This window comes from Fukomys damarensis, unplaced genomic scaffold (assembly GCF_012274545.1).
Source record: "Fukomys damarensis isolate Sample0158 unplaced genomic scaffold, DMR_v1.0_HiC HiC_scaffold_15, whole genome shotgun sequence".
NCBI lineage: Eukaryota > Metazoa > Chordata > Mammalia > Rodentia > Bathyergidae > Fukomys > Fukomys damarensis.
The window spans coordinates 61,007,954-61,026,724 of NW_022900927.1; the positions used below are offsets into that span (position 1 = coordinate 61,007,954).

At 47.6% G+C, this 18,771-nt stretch overlaps 1 protein-coding gene across 8 annotated transcripts in view; it reads left to right on the forward strand.

Moving 5' to 3' along the window:
- Positions 1-18,771, forward strand: part of Ano4 (anoctamin 4) — a 275,001-nt gene that overhangs the window by 157,588 nt on the left and 98,642 nt on the right. For 5 of the 8 annotated variants that reach the window (XM_033763868.1, XM_033763863.1, XM_033763862.1 and 2 more), the window contains 2 exons: positions 1,594-1,638; positions 14,383-14,514. The exons of 1 other annotated variant lie outside the window; for it this stretch is intronic. In XM_033763868.1, the coding sequence (XP_033619759.1) occupies positions 1,594-1,638; positions 14,383-14,514 (177 nt within the window). The remainder of the gene's footprint in view (positions 1-1,593; positions 1,639-14,382; positions 14,515-18,771) is intronic. 2 more of the 8 variants (XM_033763866.1, XM_033763864.1) reach the window with 2 other exon arrangements.

Sequence of the window (18,771 nt, forward strand, 5' to 3'; positions counted from 1 at the left end):
GGCGGGGGGGGGGGGCTTCCCTTGTTGCCACCTGGTGCCTTAGGGTGTGCACTGTCATCCTGTCTGTGGTTTCCAGCCTGAGGAAGTGCACGCGTTTCCAGAGGAGGAATTCTCCCACCAGACCTTTCCCACAAAATGTACAAACGTCAATTTGGCTGGATTTAAATGTCCCGCGGAATCTTACCAGTGTTTTTATTTTCTGCAGACTCTGCTTTTTAAATTGTAGGTTTCATTTCCTTCACTATTTAACCTTATAGCGTGTAAAAGGAAATTGAAGGATAGATTTCTTACCGGAATTTGCCGGTAAAACCTACTTCTTAAATACCTATATGTTCCTGAACATATTTTTTTTTACAAAATGAATAGACTTTAGTTTAGAATATTTTTAGATTTACAGAAACTAAGCAGTGGTACAGTGTTTCCATATACCCGGTTTCCTTATTAATGTCTTGCGTTGGTGATGTGTGTGTTACCACAAATGGGCCATCATTGTTAACCAAACCCGATGGTTGCAGTCTCACTGATGTTGGGCAGACCCTGCACTGTGACGAATGCTTGTCACCATTTATCTCCCACTGCAGCACCATGCAGAATCCGAGGCCCTAAAACTCCCTGGAGCTTCTCCCAGTCGCCCTGTCTGCCAGCCCAGACGCCCGGCACCACTGACCTTTCTAGCACACTCGTGGGTGCGCATCCTCCACTGGCTACTTTGTGACATAAATTTCCTATTTCCCCAAAGCAAGATGGCTCAGTAACAGCTCAGAATGTGTACAAACTGCATCTGTTTCCTTACCACACCATCATTTGAAGCCTAAAATTTGGAAAGAAGGTTGCATTTTAATAAAGCATTTGACCCACCTACTCTCTACTCAACACCCAGATTTGTTATGTTTAATATTTTTGAAAATGTAAATATACAGTCATATAACATAAACTTATCATGTCCAGTTTTTAAAAAGTGTTTTAGGATCCTTGGTTTTACCTGTTAATTCACCTTTGTCCAGAGACAGTTTTGGTGCCATGTATGTCCCCTTGTGGTTATTTATAGCTGAGCATTAAGAACTTAGCCTTCCGAGGCAGATTGCAAAAAATATATATCTATATCTAAATATAGATATAGATATATTTTATATTTCTCCTGTCTAAATCATGAGCAAAACGTTTTGCAAACTTAAATTGCTGTAGAAATATCACTTTAATATAATAGCATGCCTGTTAAATTATATACGTTGCCCCGATCCATCTCTACATTTTCCCGGAGAAAAGCTGACCTTGGTGGAGTCCAAGCAAATACCAGTCATCCTTCCGCATACGCCCCATAGGCAGGAAGCAGCCATAACAAAATGACAGCAGGAGGTAAAGAAGGAAGGGCAGGGGAAACTCCCTCCTGAGATTCCGTGACTCGTGACTCGTGACTCGCAGTGCATGCCCTGTCTTCCCTGCTACATTTCTCACTGTTAATCTCTCTTTAGTGTTTCCTTCTTCACCTCTTACAGGCTGCTGTCTTCAACCTCCTCTCCTCCCTTGCTAGTTCAAACTGTAACTGACGATGGGTTTTCTCCTCGACTGGCTTCATTTTTGCTGTTCTTCCAGGAGAAAAATCTATTACCTGCCGCGCCGGTACAAGTTCATGAGCAGGTCAGTAGCATGCTCTGGAACGACAGGATGTGTTTGTCTGCTGGTCTGTGTACTCCGACGATGGCAAGGGGCCCCAAGCCCAGGAAGATGTCGGGTGACGTCTTCCCCTGCAGTTCCAAAAGTAGCTGTTTCGGGTTAGCCAGGGAGGAAACCGGCAAAGATGAAACCATTCCAGTTTTGCCTGTGACTCCTCCAAACTCGGGAGGGGGCAGTTCATCTGCAGGTGTATGTGAGCAGGTGTTTCTACTAGATAAATTCCCCAGATCCTGGCTGTTCAGAGTGTCTTTGGCCTGGAAATGATTGTTTTCCACACAGATTCCTTCCATTATATGTAATTTGAAAACTTAAAGTGCAGAGCCAATGGCTACTTGCCCCCTCCTGGGTTGGTAACATTTTTTCAAAAACTAGACAGATAATCCAGGTGTGGTACCGCACTCCTGTGATCTCAGCACTCTAGAAGGCTGAGACAGGAGGATCACAATTTAGAGCCTAGCCTGGCAATTGAGCAACTTAGAGAGACCCTGTCTCAAAATTAAAAAAAAATGTTTTAAAGTTCTGGGCATGTACCTCGGTGTAAAAGCCCTGAGTTCAATCCCCAGTACTACAAAAAAAAAAATAAATAAACAAAATATGTAGGTATAGACCTTTATTAAAGAGCTTTGCCAACCTTCATTTAAAAAAAGAATAAAAAGCCTCCCTTGATGAAGATTGTATTTACTGTACCTTATGTCTTTCCAAAGCTTGTTTTTCCTTGTTTTATGAGATGCCAAGGAACAAGGGAACACATTGATGGTGCCCTCAATTGGATTCTGTTGTGGTCATTGGTGAAGCTAATTTCAAAATCTCAGTGGGTCTTAGAGTCCATTCACCTTGAGCTGAGTTGATGGTTAAACTGGGAATCCACACAGCTTCTCTGAAAACCCTACAACTACTTCAGTTCTGTGAGATTTAGGATTCAGGTTCCATTTCTCTGCTCTGCAGGGTGCTAGGTAAGAGCGTAATTGATATCTTTTGGTAAATTTCCTTAAGGTCACATGGTCAGAGAATGGTAAGAACAAAGCATGTGAGAGAATAAACATCCAGAAAGAGTAAGTTTCCCGGGATGCCTGGGCGCTTACCTGGGCAGTAGTGGGACCGGCGTTTCTTTCAGCAGTAGATGTGACTGGTACTCGCGACATAGGTCAGTCCTGTGTCCCGCTGCAGACTTCTGGGGCAGCCTGGTGAGACACATTAGCCCGTCACAGTCCTCAGACCTCAGCCACAGCAGCAAGAGGTGGGACCCCCGAATTCCTGAGTCAGAAATTGTAGTGGGGCGGGAGCGTCTTCATTTCTATCAGGTTCCTGCCTGAGGCTGAGGCCGCTTGTCCTGGGACCAGATTGGGAGGTCATCCTCTACCGTCCCAGTAAATTAAGGATTTGGCTAAGTATAGATAGAGGAAGTGGAAACTGGAGTCCAGTGGAACCAGGACGAGACACAAGTGAAGTTTCCTTCCAGTCCTGGTGGAACCATGGAAATACTGAGTCTGTACGTGGTACTGCATCAGCCCCTCGGATGAAGCGTGTTCCCCATTCTGAAAGGATGGGAGTGTGGCCATCACCCTTGTCCACCTTAGCCAGGCGGCTGCTGTCTCTGTAAAGCTAGCACATGTGGGACAGCTCTGCTTATCCTTCGGGATCGTGAGACGATTCGGTACTATATGGCTTTGAGCAAGCCACCCGGATTTCTGAGCCCGTGTCCACATTTATAAAATGAAGACAGTGATTTCCACACTGTGAGGTCAGTGTGAGGTTCAGCACCTGGCAGGGAGCAGATGTCCATACTCGGCCTCTTAGTGAGCAGCGTACGGAGCAGCCCAGCAGCCCAACATCTTGTGCCTGCCTCCTGTTCCCAGCTGCTGTCACCCTTCTCCTGCCTCCTTCCTCCTCTCCTCTAGTGAACGGTCCCCCAAGTCTTTGGCAAGTTCTGATTTTCCGCCCCGAATGGTCATTTCTAGTCCACTGAATTCCAGACAGTCTCCGTGTAATCTCCCCGCTGCACCCTGTTTGCACAGTCATGCAGTTAAAACCTTCCCCCTCCTCTGAGCCCTCTTCTCGAGCCCGTGGGTGCCGCCCCTGAGAATTTCCAGGCCCCTCGGTGCTCTGTCCCACCGCCGCTGCCTTCACCGAGCTCTCTTCACCTTTGCCTGTGTGGTATCCGTTTACCCTCCGAACGCTCTTCTCATCGTCTTCCGAAGTGGCAAATGCGCTCACGTGGTGGCCACCACACAGTGATCAAAATAAAGCTGGCGCTCCAGCGCAGACATACCCCTTTCTGAACTCACCTCACCCATCTCTCGCAGCCACCACTCTGCTCCTTTTGCGTTGAGCAACTCGTGGTTGCCAGACACACTGCTCGGATAGTTTTCCGTGTCTCTGTACACGTGGTCTTTCCAGACGCTGCTTTCCTGACCTCTGCAGCTGACGTCCATCCGGTCCTTAAAACCCAGCCCACAGGGTTGAGCTCTGGGACCAGGGGAGGTGATGTCTCTTTTCTCTTCTCCCTTTGGCCCCACCACCCTGTGCTGTCTCTGGTGTGGCTGTCCCCTGTCCTACCTGGATGGCATTTGAGGTTAAGGGTGACACGTTCACCTCTTTTGTTTTCAGAATGGTAGGTGGTGTGAATGAACTTAAGAAAATCCAAACATGTGCCTGAGAATTGGACTGGGAGAAAGGAGTCACAGAGGAAAGAAACACGGAAAAGCCATGTGTGTCCAAAGTGTCAGACACAAACTTGGAGCAGAAACACGGGCTCGAACAATGAAGGAAGAATAGCCAGTGAGGGCTTGAAAGAAAGCAGCGTGATAAAAGGTCGATGCTGTACGGTCCGCCAGGCCTCGTTTGGGTACCTGGAGGTAGAGACTGCGGGCAGTTCTGAGGGTTAGAAAGCTCTTCCTGTCTTTCACGTTTCTATCCTTTGACTATAGCTCTGCCTCCTAGACAGACAGAAATAATCAACCGACGGGGGAACAGTGTGTGGCAGAGACTGTGCAGTTCCAGCAAAAGTGCTCAGCATTTAGCAAGAACTTGGAAATTTCGGAGCGGAGAAGAAAGGTTTTCACGTCCATGGGCTCAAGAAAACATTGTGGGAGGAAAACAAAGAATAGAAACCCAGTGGAGATACAGGTGTGGTGCAGAAGCTGGCGATGTTTCTTTTGTTAATGCTGCGTTATAACTCACGGCGGGGTTTTGAGGACCTGGTGTTCTGGAGGCCTTTAGATTTGACAGCAAAGCGGGTGAAGGGAGAAGTAAAGCTAGAGAATCCCATGTGGAAGTGAGAGGCATACAAGACGGGACTGTAGCCAGGGTTGAACGTGGGATTTCCCAGGAAAGGGCGCAACTAGTGAAGAGGGCCTGTGGCAACTCCTTGGCAATTGTTGTTGTTGTTGTTGTTATTTTTTTTGTTTTTGCTACCGGGGAATGAGCTCCGGCCCTTGTGTTGGCGAGGCCGTCGGCAGAACCACTGAGCCCAATCCCCGGCCCTTCCTTAGAAAATTTCCAGTAAGGAGAACAGAGGGCACAGGAGGAAGATAAAGAGGAACAATTTGAAACCAGAAGGATGAAAGGGGGTCAGTGTCAAAAAGGCACCAGGAATGAGTTTGCATGAGGAGGGCTGTCCTGCAGGTTTAGGCAAACAGTGGAAGCTGAGAATCTATTTGAGATATTTAGAAGTCATCCGTAACCTTCATGATAGCAGTCTGCATGGTTCTCAAGTGTGCATCGTGGTCATTTATTTATTTAGAGGCTCACACGCCAGACAGGCTACCTACCACTGAGCTCTGCTGCGGCCCCGGAGAGGTTTCTGATGCACAGATCACAAGACCAGGTTTGGGAGTTTTTGCTCAGTAGATCTCAAGCGCAGTTGACCGGTTGCATTCCGACAGACTCTACAATTCCAGTCAACGCTGAGGGAGCAGCCCCAGGGACACATTTGGAGAAGCGTAACCATGCAGCGGAGGGGACTGGCAGCCTCGTCCGGGCTGGTGCAGGAAGCACGGGTCTGGAGAACGGTGAACGGGGAGGGCTCACCACAACCTCGCTGTGCTTGCTGGGAGAGAGGAGGGAGAAGCGGGTCAGGATTCCTAGCACCAGACAAAAAGAGGGACGCGTGGGACGCTGAACCACGACACTCGCGCGATCTCCATGTAGGCAGAGATGTTCAGGGAGACTAAGAGCCAGGCAGAACCCTGTGTCTGGAGCAGGAAGAACCGCCTGCTAAGCACTAACATTTGCCTGGAAAGAAACAGATGCTCATTCCAGGCCGTCACGGTCACGGAAGCATTTAGACACGGAAGACGCCGGGACAGTGTGGGCGAAAGCGGGGAAAGGGTTGTCTCCGTGGTACATCGATTCCACACGGCCTCTTCACACAGGCTGTGCTGCTTCCCGCGGAGCCTTACGTTTTGCCTCGACCCCTGAAGCTGGGCGTGTGCTGCGAATTTTAAATGCAGTCAACGGCAGATTTATTCCCCATTTCAACTCTGTTGCAACCCAAAACAGACAGGCTGAGCTGATCAAGGGCGTCGTCTTTTTGCAGGCGTCTCTGACATCCCAAGGTGACGGGCTCCTCTACAACTTGTGGTCCTGACATCCCCCAGTGAGGACACGTGGATTTCCAGATCCAGAAGCTCCCCTTTGCTGCTGAACATGGACCTTAAGTTTAGTTTTCAGTTTCATATACATAAATGATGTATAATTTCATTGGTCCGTGAAGGCATCCCCAGAACAAACCCATCTCCTTCAAAGAGAAGCTAAAAATTCCAAAGTTTTTGAGCAGACAGTGAAATAAGGTATCTTTTGAACAATATCTTTATTTCAAAAAGTCGCCTGAGTCTCATAAAGCACACTCTCATGTATTTTTTTAAAAGCAAATTCTCTTTTTATCCGTGTGCTTGGTCTTTTAAACACTGCTGACTCTTATCTTTAGCAGGCTTAACGACATTATAAATTACCTATCCAGTAAGAAAGGGAAATGTATCTTCTGCTTATTTCATTTTTGTCTTCACAAAATAGTAAAATATTCAGTGGGTGCTCAAGTTACGACCACTCTGAATGTGAAAGACTTGAGTTACGACTGGAATTTTAGTTTTAACTCATGAACAAAGTCTTGAATTATGACCTGAATGCTGGCTGCTTGCACTTCTAATGGGTCTCAGAAACAGATCTAACCCTAAGGAGCTCTGGAAGGACCATGACAGCGCCCTCTCCTATGTGGGGCTCACTGAGAAACCCGGGGCCGGCGTCTCTCTGAGGATGCTGAGATCCACCTGTGTGCAGGAGAGAGACTCTGAAGGCTGTGGAGAGGAGCCCTCATTGACCAACTTGAGTTACAAGCAGCCTTGAAGAACAAATGGAGTTCGTAAGTCAGAGGTCCACTGCAGTTTGTAGAAAATGTGATTCTGAAGCAATGCAGGGGATCGGTGTGTGGGCTGGTGGCTGAGGGCTCGTTGCCACTCGCCTGTCCCCCACCGCTGTACACATCCGCCTGACTTCATCCTTTGCAATGTGACAGAGTGAATGCCAGGCCCTACAGCCCTTTGGTGTGTCACAATCCTATCTGATGAGCATACAGGCAAAATGATAAAAATTGCTTGTTATTTTCCACTGCATTTTAAAAAATTAATATATGTAAATGTTCCAAAGCCTTGGGAGCTTTCCATAAAGTATTTAGGCTGTACTTCAAACAGTAGCCCTGTGACCTAAAAGACTCACCATCTCCCAAAGCTCCCTGATCCGTATCCAGGGAGAGGCCATGAAGCCAGGAAACTTGTCTCTAAGAAGAAACCTAAGCTTCCTGTTGCATAACTGTCATCAGTCCAGGACAGCTTCATTTACTGCAGTGTAAGGCTGCGTGCTAACTCCGAATAAAACAAAAACAAGCTCATCTGCGAGTTCCCTCTAGGCAGATCATCTCTGAAACTGGAATCAGTTAGAAACACGATGCTGTATGATTCTAGTCTGGGGGAGGGCAGGTGTCTCTAATGTCCAGTGAATTCCATCTGATCAAGTTGTCCTTGGCATGGATGCCTCCCTGGGGTTGACAGGTTCAGGGGAGAGCAGCTTTCTCTTACTCCTCAGCAACATGCAGAGCTGCCAAGTCGGGACTCTGCACAGAGGTAACTCAGACAGCCACTGACAGGTGAGCGTGCCTGGCCAGACCTGGGTAGGAGGCCTTTTTTGCCATCTGCACTGCTCCTACAGTGGTAGGGTCATCTGCCTCACGGCTGTAGGAGCTGAGGCCCAGAGGGGCAAAGCAGCACCTTCCTGAGACACCGCGTAGCACCACAACAGGTAGCAACTCTCTCTGCCCGTTTGCTTGTGCTGCTGCAGGGCCATCTCTTTCCAGCTGCTTTTCCTAGATTCTCACCTGCTAGGAACCAGCATTTTGAGATGAACCAGACTTACCCTCAGAGCAACTTCTGTACAAGTAACTCAGCTCTACAGGTCAGATATCAACTTGACAGCCAAGGCCAGAAATGCCCAAGCAGATGATTCGTCTTCTCTTTATTAATTGGCCAGGGTAGTCTGTAAGAAGCTTTGGCTCGGTAAATAGCAGGAATAGAACAGCATGACAATCTATCTAACCAAAATCAATGCTAAACCATTCAGCCTGTGTTTTCTCTTTTCTTTTCCCTGTCAATGGAGACTTTATGAAGTAAGCTGCATCCTACACTGAAGAGACAAAAGGCGTGTGTTTCTTGACTTTAACCTATCAGAGTAAATATTGGGATTGGCAACTTAGAGTTGTTAAGTACTATCTGGAGTCAGTGACCTCAATATAAAAGGAGCAATTGTGGTTTTTGAATTTCTGTTGAGAAGAGAACTCACTACGTCAAGTTCCTCATCGTTGTTACCGTCACTGTCTCCACCCTTGAAACCACCAATTCATTGAGCCCTTTGTACACCCAGGACATGGGGCAAACCCCTGATACTCATTCTTGTGTTTTGTCCTCACACTGCCTTGTTAACCACCACTCTCACCTCAGAGAGGTTCAGACACTTGCCCAGCATTTCACTCACAGTTAGCAAGCTATGCAACCAGGCTGTGAATAGGCTTTCAGCCGACTTTAAAATGTATCACTGTGTATGGAAACGTTCCATTTGGTGCTGAAAAAAAAATCTTTATCAACTGAAGTGTGCAGAGATACAACCCAAATATTATTGCTCAAATCACTGACAGCAAGTAACAGCAGTTGATCATCCGTTTAGGGCAGAGGACAAGGCTCAGTCAGGACAAAAGGCATGGCCAGATCAAATGATACTGGACAGTGGACCTTCTGACCTGGGGACAGGAGAAACAAGACTAGGCCAGATACTGCAAGCACATGCACTGCTACACAGGAGAGCTTTCCTGGGAGAGGAGCTTTCAGCCAAATTGGATTTGAAAGAGCAGAGAAGCTGCTTGCAGAACAGAAATCTGCAGGTTTGGGGATGGGGGGTGTTTGTTTGTTTGCTTTTGGGCACTAGGGATTGAATCCAGAGCCTTCACACTGAGTTCCATTCCACCCCCACCCTCCTTTTTTTTTTTTAAGACAGCAGCTCACTCAGTTCCCTAGGCTGGTCTCAAACTAATGATCTGCCTGCCTCCCAGAGTGCTGAAATTACAGGTGTGCACTACCATGGCCAGGCAAGAGCAGCTGGATTTCATCGGTTTACTGTGATGAGCTAAAGGCTGGTGGTTTCCATTGGCTGGGAACATGGTTCCAAAATATAAGGTTTAGTTTGTCTGTTTTTGTGATCTGTCTGGACCACCTGGTGGTAACCATCAACTTGTCCTAGAGGCTGTTGAATTTTCATATATCTGCTACCTTCATCCTGCATAAAACATCATGGCCCATGGGCCTGAGACCTATGATAAAATTAAAGGACTTCTGATGCACAAGAAAAGAGAGGAGAAAGAGGGAAAAAAGAAAACACACACCAGCTACAGTGGGCCAAGTTAACCCTGCATTATAGTTTTGGACTAAACATTTTTAAATGATCAGCAAGTCTGCACACAGAGTTGAGTAGCATCTGACGCAGGACAGACACAAGACGAGGCCAGAAACACCATGCCATTTATTCCATTTGAGTCACCCATCAGATCTCTATAGGCTCAAGCGAAGGCTCAGTGTTTTCAGAAAAAGTGGCCTTTGGGTCCCCAATGGCCCAGATAACAGTTACCGTGACCACACAGCACAGGAGCTATCTATAGCAAAGCTAGTGACCACACAGCACAGGAGCTATCTATAGCAAAGCTAGTGAGACTCTAATAGTGTCTTGCCCAGCTCTGTGACCACCCAAATTAGCAGTGTTTAGAGCATATGAAGCTAGAGGGCTTCAATGGGCTTCCTTTTTGGTAACAATTCCTCAGTTTATGCCAATGTTCTGCTTTCGTGGTTTTACCAGGGTCTCGTGAAGGGTCTGGTGCAATATGCCAGGGTGATCATTTCTTGCCTCAGGGGCTCACTTTGTTGGCCCAGCCTTTTGTCCCATCACTGGGGTCCCTACCTGCTTCAACCCTGGGGTATGAGACAGAATCGAGAATCCAGCTTGAGGCTCAGGCTTCCCAGCCACTCAGTGGCTTTTGTCTTGTGTGTCTATCCTCTGCGTGGTCAGAGAGGATCCTCGAGGGGATCCTTGGTGACCAGACCCAGACTGGTTTTAAGAGGCTTGTCAGTGTCCTGTTGCTATCATGACATGTCCACAAATTGAGCTGCACAAAGTGACATGAAGGTATTATCATATTTCGGAAAGTTGGAAGCCTTGGGTGGGGTGAGGCTGTCTTTGTTCAAGTGCCCACAAGACTGAAATCAAGGTATCGGTCAGCCTAGGCTCTCACCTGGAAACTGGGAGAGACCCAGCTTCCTGGCTTCTTTAGGGGATTGACATGACCGCAGTTTGTGCCATTACAGCCCGGAAGTCTCACCGATGGCTAGCTGAAGGCCATTCTTAGCTTCTGGAGACGTCCTGCGTTCCTGGCTCCTGGCTCCTCTCCTCAAGGCCAGCCCTGGTAGATCGAGTCCTTCTCACTCTGACTCTTGCATCCCCTCTGCACATGTGCTCATTTGGTGGACCGGGGCCCATCTGAGCAGTCCGGGATGCCCTTCCTGTTTTAAGATCTGTAACTTGATTACTTCTTCATAGGCCCTTGTGCCATGTAGCCTAACATACTCACAAGTTCCGGGAAGTAGAGGGCATCACAGGGAGTAATCCTTCCAGCCAGAAGAAACCACAAGCTTCTGGCCTTGTGCAGGTGTCTCTGCCTCTGTGGAAAGCCAGAGCTGAGCAGGCAGATAGGAGGGGACCTGGAGGGTCTGTGCTTCATCTCCTGCTGAGGTTCAGGCTCTCTGCTGAAGCTCAGTCTGCTCCACAGCCCCAAGCCCAGCCAGGGTCTCGCAGTTTTATCTTTAAGATGTGTTTTGAATGTCTTTCTTCAACTAGTGTTTTGAAAACCCAGTTCTTCTGATTCCCCTCACTTCCGTGTTAGTGCTGCGTGGCCCACAAGAACTTGTTAGTGTGTGCTCTCTGCTGATGCACTCGGTGAGTGTTCCGTACACCCCGGCTTTTATGCGCCTCCTAACCACCCTGCGCGATCATTAAGATGATGGTGATAATGATGGCTGTCGTTACTATTGTCCTGTTTTATAACTCTGGAAAACCACAGACAGAAAGGTGAGTGACACAGCTACTTAGGCAACAGAACCAGGTTTCGGGGGCCCCTGCCAAGCGGTCTCTCCTTGTTCCCTTCTCACTTCTTTTTATGCCTCGTTTTTCAATTAATTAATCATTTTCATTGCCCTGTTCTTCTCCCTCTTCGCCATCTCCATATTTCATTTAAATTGCGGTGCCGCAGCTGGCTTCTGAAAGCTGCCATTTCATTCCCACAGAGTATTTGTGCCTGATTTTTTTTTTTTTTTTTTTTTTTACAGCTTTATTTGCTTTTACCCGCACTGAGCATTGTACCCAGCTGGACTGAATTCATAGTCTTTCCACACAGTGCCCAGATTCTGCAGAATGTAATCCGATTAGCGCTGCAGACTGCAGATGTGTGGGCGGTAAAAGCTCTGTTACAGAAAACCTTTGGGCCAATGTCCTCTTTCTTGAGTTTGAAGGCAATCAGATGAAATAAAGCCAAGAGCCACAGGGAAGCTACCGGCTTAGCGTAGGCGGTCTAATTTATGAGTCCATTTAAGGACTAAATCATCGCACTTAGACAAGTCATAGAGGTTTTGAAGCACAACTTTGAGTTGAAAAATGAAAAGAAATCTTAAGAAGCAAGTTGTTTGCTTAAATTCTTATTTTTGAAAAGAAAAGTATAACAGTATCTAGCACTCTCTGTATACCAGACACTGTTCTGAAGACGTTATGAGTGTGTTAATCAGTTCATCCACAGCCCTGTGAACTTGGTATCACATTCATGGCCATTTTACAGATAAGGAAAATTGAGGCACAACGAAATTCGGTGACTTTACCCAAAGCTGCACTGCCATTATCTGCAGAGCCAAGATTTGAACCTCGGCCCTTCTAGGCCTAGAGCTCATGTTCTCAGTCTTTGTCGTGCTGCTTCTCTGAAGCTTAGCTTCCTCCTGTACTTGAAGTATATTTAAGGAGATGCTGAGGACTGGGGTGGGGGAGAAGACCAGGAAGAGAAAGTCTGGGAGAGGCAGGAACTTCTCCCTTTCAATGTACCTCTTTCCTGGCAGCGTGACCCCTGATCCAATCTGTACTTCTCTGCAAAGGAGGAGAAGGAAGGTCCTGTAGGAGAAGAGGCTGAGGGCAGCTACGAAATCCCTTCTGGAGCTCTGGAGAGGACAGCTGGGCCAGCAGAGGTGGGGTCATGGGAGGTGAAACAGTGCTGAAAATAAAAGAGCAATGGACCAGTGTTTTTACCGTGTCTGCTTGACTGGGCTCAGGACTGTCCAGGAAGTAGGGTAAACATAGTTTGGGGATGTATCCGTGAGGGATTTTCAGAAGACATAGCACTCGAATCCGCAGACTGAGTCAAGAAGTGGTCATTGCCAAAAAGGCAGAGGGAAGACAGAGCCGGGACACCATCTTCTGTTGCCCTCAGAAACCAGAGTTCCCGGCTTTCTGGCCCGTAGACTCGGGTGGAGATTTAAACCCTTGGTTCACACCCCTGTAGGATCTGAGAAGCCCCGTGGCTGCCAACCTGCGAGCAGCAGGCCTAGGAAATCAAATGGTGTAAGGCCCAGTCCGAGTCTGCAGGCCTAGAGCCAGGCCCAAGCTGTGGGAGGGCGAGAGAAGATGAATCCTGAAGCTTTTGGTTTCATCCAGGCCTTCGTGGTTCTGGTTGACTGCCAGCGAGCATCCTTACCCACGCTAGAGATGCCAGAAGTGCCCGTCTCTGTCTCTTCCAGAAGTCCCCTCAGGGGCTCACCTAGAAAAATGCTCTACCAGCTGTTTAGGCGTCCCCAGGCAAGTTGCCACCACATTCATGAAAAATAACAAACTGCTCTGTCAATATTTTTTAATTGGAAAAAATAAAACACGATTGAACCACAGGTATTTTCAGTAAACAATAAACTTAGGAAACATTTAGGTATTTGCTGGAGAAATGCTTCTTCTGTATCTCTTAAATGTAATCATCAACTGTGCAGTGATCCCTAAAATCAGAAATCCAAAATCACTTTTAAAAAAGGTTGTGGGGGGATGTAGTTCAGTGGCTGCATGCCTTCCTGGCAAGCACAAGGTCCTGAGTTCGAGCCCCGGTACCTCCCCCGCAAAAAATAAGTTGAGGGGGAGTTGAAAATCTTGGCATTTTGGTCCTGGCTTTCCTTTATTTACTGACTGGGTCGCTGGAGCCCCGTAGTCACCCCTCAAGACTCCCTTTGTGAAATTCTTTGTGAAATCGGAGTGGTTCCTGATACTTCTTCTGGGGGAAAACAGTTCTACAGTGTAGATTCCTGAGGTAGCACAGCCGTTTCACAGTCTGGCATTTTGTGAGGGGTTCGCTCCTTCTACTGGTTGCTATGGACAGCGGTCAGCAGCTGGCCACTTGGATGTCAGATGCCTTATCCGTAGAAGTCAGTAGGACGGAGGGAACAGGGATGGAGCCAGGAGGAAAATGTGGCTTACCAACCCCTCTTAGGATGCTGTTGTTTCCTTGACTTGGCAGCCTCGTGTGCGCTGGACAGAGTGACACCTGTGTGTAATGGTACTGCAGGACCACGAGACCCATGGAATTAGCTTGAAAAAAGGGTAGTGACAGCTGAAGACCCTGCAGCCCACTCAGGGCGGGTAGGAGAGGCAGGAGGCAGATCTGGCACTGGGCTATCTGTGTGCACTCAATCACCCTGTCTGCCCCCAGTGCTGACCACAGCTAGAGCTCTGCTCTGACAGAGGTGTCCCAGACACAAAATGAGCTTCCGGCACCTGCACAAAATGAGCAGTGGAAGTCGCTGCTGCTTTGCTGTAGGAACTGTCAGTTTCCTTGCCAGAGCCTCCCAGCCTTGTTGTGACTACGTGGTCATCTAGAGGCACACGGATGGCCATAGAAGCCTTAGCTGCTATTTCAGAGATGATGGCATTGAGACCATTGGTGAAACCAAAACAACCCTGGGGTTCTGGCTCCCATCTTCCCATCTGTAAAGTGGGGCCTTCCTGAGTGTGGTGAGAGCGCTGTTACGGTGTGACAGAGACTTCCCTGGTGTCTTCGCGGTAACGCTGACGTGCTGTACCCTTTGGTCTTGCCTCCGTGTACCACAGGATCGATAAACAAATAAGCAGGTTTCGGAGATGGTTACCTAAGAAGCCAATGAGGCTGGACAAGGAGACACTGCCAGACCTGGAGGAGAACGACTGCTACACTGCCCCTTTCAGCCAGCAAAGGATCCACCAGTGAGTGTTTCTGGTAAAGCCCCATCTTACTAACCGTGCGCAGCTGCAGTCCAGCCTTCCCCTCCAGACGCGACAGAACAGCGTCCTTCTTCCCCCAGAGTCTTGTGTTTGTGTCGGTCAGGGGAAGCCGGCTGCTGTGACAACCACCCCCAAACCTTGGTGGCTTGTGAGACACATATAGAATGGCCTCCATGGTGACTCAGAGGCCCAGGCTCCCTCTGTCCTGTGGCTGTGCTAACTCCAGGGCTCAGTGCCCGCTGCAGGCCAGCAGGCGGGGAGCCTCCTCCACACCTTTCCTTGTTGAAATCAGGGGTGGTTTGTTTTTATCTCAGTTCCCCTTCTTTCAGTAGCACCAGGTTGTCCCAGGGAAAGCCACCTCGCTGGGAAGCCCACGTATGGACCCATCTATCAGACTGTCACGGAGCAGTGGTAGTCAATGTTGGCTAAAGAACAGCCTGTGAGATGAAAAGGAAGAATTGCTGGGAGGCAGGGTAGGTGGACAGAGAAGAGAATACCACAGACTGAAAACAACCGGGAAAACAGCCTCTCAGAGGAGCTTAAATGAGGCCAACCCAGCCTCACACTCACCTGAACTAAGAATTCCTTGTCTTTCTTGTTCCGGCCATTGTGACAACCTCAACAAACACGACTTACCTGAGGTTGCTGATTTGGAGAAAAAATAAACCAAATGGCAATAGTCAAAAACTTGCAGGAAGTGCAGGGCAGGGCTTCCCTCAGCAACAGAAAAGCAAGGGAGTCTGTGGGCCTCTAGGGGGCAAAGGAGAGAAGAAACTAAGAGGATAGATGTTCTACATCGAATTGTAGAATGCCAAGAAGATCAATCTAATGCAAAGAAATCAACCCAGAAAGCCTCTAAAACATCCAAACTTCGGAACCTAATGGGTCATCTTTGATGCCAACTGTGCTACATTATATAAACATTTAAAATATGAATCTCACATCCCTAGTTCAAATCTCCTTGGAAAATAGGAGCCAAGAGGCACTTAATGTCCATTCAGAGATCAGGACCTATAGGCGTCTTCTGCAGGAGAAGCTGGCCTGTTCCTGCTCGACATTCAAATGCTTGCCATGTTGTTCATCTTGGGAGTTTTGAAAACAAATAAGCGTTTGTTTGGATCTGGTTTACATGCAGATTTTCTTTGCTTCTCACCCCTCTGAGAGAGTGCCTGGCATAGTGCGGAGGGACTCAGACTTTGGGATAATGGTAGGTGGGCACCTGCACAGGTGCAGGACAGATGTCTGGGTGGTGGATGGATGAACAGATGGTGCGTACGTGGGTGGAAGAATCACCGAAGTGTATAGTACGCTGGAGCTTTGTTTTACTGCTGACGAATAAGGCAAATGGACCAGCAAGGTCTCCTACCCCCTCTTCGTGCTGGTTATATTCCTCGTGTTCTCACTTAGAACATTCCTGAGCATGGTTCTCAAAGTGAAATGCATGCGGGGCCCCATGCAGATTTCTAGACTAAAACTGACAATGCTGTCAACAAATATTTTAAAATATACAACACATGGGAGGTGATCGTGTGTGGGACAGGGATATTAATCACATGTCTGAGCAGCTCTTTTTGACATATTTGTGCGTTAACTGAATAACCGATTGGTTCGGCAGTCACTTGTTCAATCTCCACTTCCTGCCAAGCACGGTCTGGGTAGAGAGGCTCTCAAGATGAATCATACGTCACATAGTCTTGGCCCCAACCTCATTGCACAGATTATTTTAAACATTTGTAAACAATACGATAGGTCTGACTTCAAAGAAGGGACTGCTCAGTGCTCCAGGTTTGGAAGGAGGTTGGTTGGTAAGTGAGGAGAGCTAATTACGAAAAGAAGAATTATTTGATGTTGATCTACTAAGAGTTGTCCTAGGAGGTGAGGAGGGGGACGATATCTTCAGAAAAGAGCGCAGTGCATGAACAAAGGCATGAAACGGAAGGAGGTGTTTGAGGAACCGTAGTATTTTTCTGTGAATAAAATGATAGGGTGAGAGGAGGACATAGCATTTCTGTTTGGAACAGAAGCCTGCCTGACTAGTGGAAGATGAGATTTCAAGACAGAAGAATTAAGAAAAACTATAGGCACTCCTGGAATGAAGGAAACTCGGCATCAGACTTCAGGGAGACTAAGAGGATAGAGGCGTTCTATCACGTGAAAGGGAAACGAGAAAGGAATGTGTCTAAACTGCTGTGGGTGCCTGGAATCCCTTTCTGTTGGGTAAGTTCATGCCACGGGGGGTAGCACCCTGCAGACTGGTGTGTAAAAAGTAAGGATTGGAGAATGCTGGCTGTCAACTTGGAAAGAGTTGTTGGGACAATCAGACAAAAGCAATCCCTCAGGATGCTTTGGGCATGATATTAACAGGTTTAATTCAGTCGGAAGGAGCTGCTGAATGAGCTCTGGGGGTCGCGTCGTGGCTTTCGGAATAGAGTCCATAGTCCATGCGACTTCTTGATTTGCAGAATGTTTGATGATGGGTTTGTCCTGGAGGAAAAGAGGATGACAGAACTGTAAGTGTTGGGTGGGGCATAAATGTAGTAGAGAAAACCTAAATTAAAATTCTAAATAATGATTGTGATGGGCAGGCGCCTAAATATATTTCAGCCTTAGCATAAGAGCCAGGCTCCTAAATTGGCTCACTCGCTCTTCCGTCCACCTGCTGCGCACTTGGCCACACGGAGCTCTTTGACTTCCAGCTCACCCTCTGCTCTCCTTTTCTCTCTCCTACACTTGTCCTTCACCCTCCCTGGAATAACTTTTCCCGTAGGCCCCTTCTTTTAGGGTTCAGCAGATGCCTCCGTGTAGTCTTTCATGATTTGCAACCTCCACCCTGCTAGGGAGAGGTGCACTTTCTCGGGTTGCATGGACCCCTGGGTATTGAACTCGGGCCTTTGTACTGGGTCACATCCCCATCCCTTGCCTTCTAATTCATTTATTTTAATTTTGAGACAGGGTCTCATTGAACTACTAAATTGCCCAGGCTGGTCTCAAATTTGCAATCCTCCTGCCTCAGCCTCCCAGCGTGCTGGGATTATAGGCGTGTGCACTCTTTTATGTCTTGGTAATATTTGTTTTCTTTTCTTTAATGAATAGCACTATCTATTTTAATTGCTTTCTCTTGGAGTATAAATTCCTTCAAAGACTATGTCTGTACTACCATTTTCAAATCCCAGAGTAAGCGCTTAACAGTGATTTGTTAAATTAAAAAAATGAATACATGGAAACCAAAATAGAAGAATCCTATAAGTGACGAATATAACTACTGCAAACTTCGCTGAGACTGTACTTATCTCAAACTGCACTCAAGGTGTTTTATTCAGTGTTGTCCGCTTCTGTTTTTGCCTGTGTCAGCATCCAGCACTAATATTTGTTCAGTTTCTGGGTACAGATGCGGAAGCTATTCTAGCGTCTGCCCCCTCCCTGATTCCCTCATCTTTACATCTCCAAGGGCTGATCTGACCTCCTAAGTGCGTCTTTACGCTAACCTCTCTCCATTTTCGCCACCCATTCTCTCACTTCTGAAACCCAAACACCATGGAACACCTTTCCCTGGTTCTGCTCCTACCCCACCTCCAGCCGGGTCTCTCCACGCACACAGTCACGTGTTCAAAATGTGCACCTAATCACGCCCTTGCACCCGGTTTAAAACACTTAGCATGAACACTTGCAAGGCCTTGGAGGTCCGGTCACGCCGCTCTCTCCTCCCCAGCCTTCCTGGCCCTTCCAGCCCTTCTCCGTCCGTGATTGTGACCCAGACGCACACAGCCTCGCTCAGCCCTTTCCTCTCCGGGACACACGTCCCACTCCTTCCCCTTTCTTCTACTTCACTGTTTTCCATCGACATAACCATCCTACGGACTTGGGAAGTAAATTGGGATGCTTTCATTCAGGTGTAGGCGGGGTAATAATAACATCGGGGTGATTAGCATATGAATCACTAAACATGCATCATTTCTTTTCTTTTTTTTTTTCAGCTTTAATTGAGTTTATTGGTACATTTTAGGGATACAGTACAGTTACATTCATTGTTGGGATCTTGTACTCTACATGACAAGTCTTGATCCTCATTTTTTCCCCTTACCTCTGCCCTCCCTTCACCCCCTCCTCCCCTCCCCATCTACAAACACTTTATTTTCATCTTTTCATTCTCTCACATTTTTTTCTTTTCCCTTTTTACTCTTCCCCTACCCATCCCACCTTCCCTACACCTTTAGCTCCTTTCTTCCCATTTTTAAATGT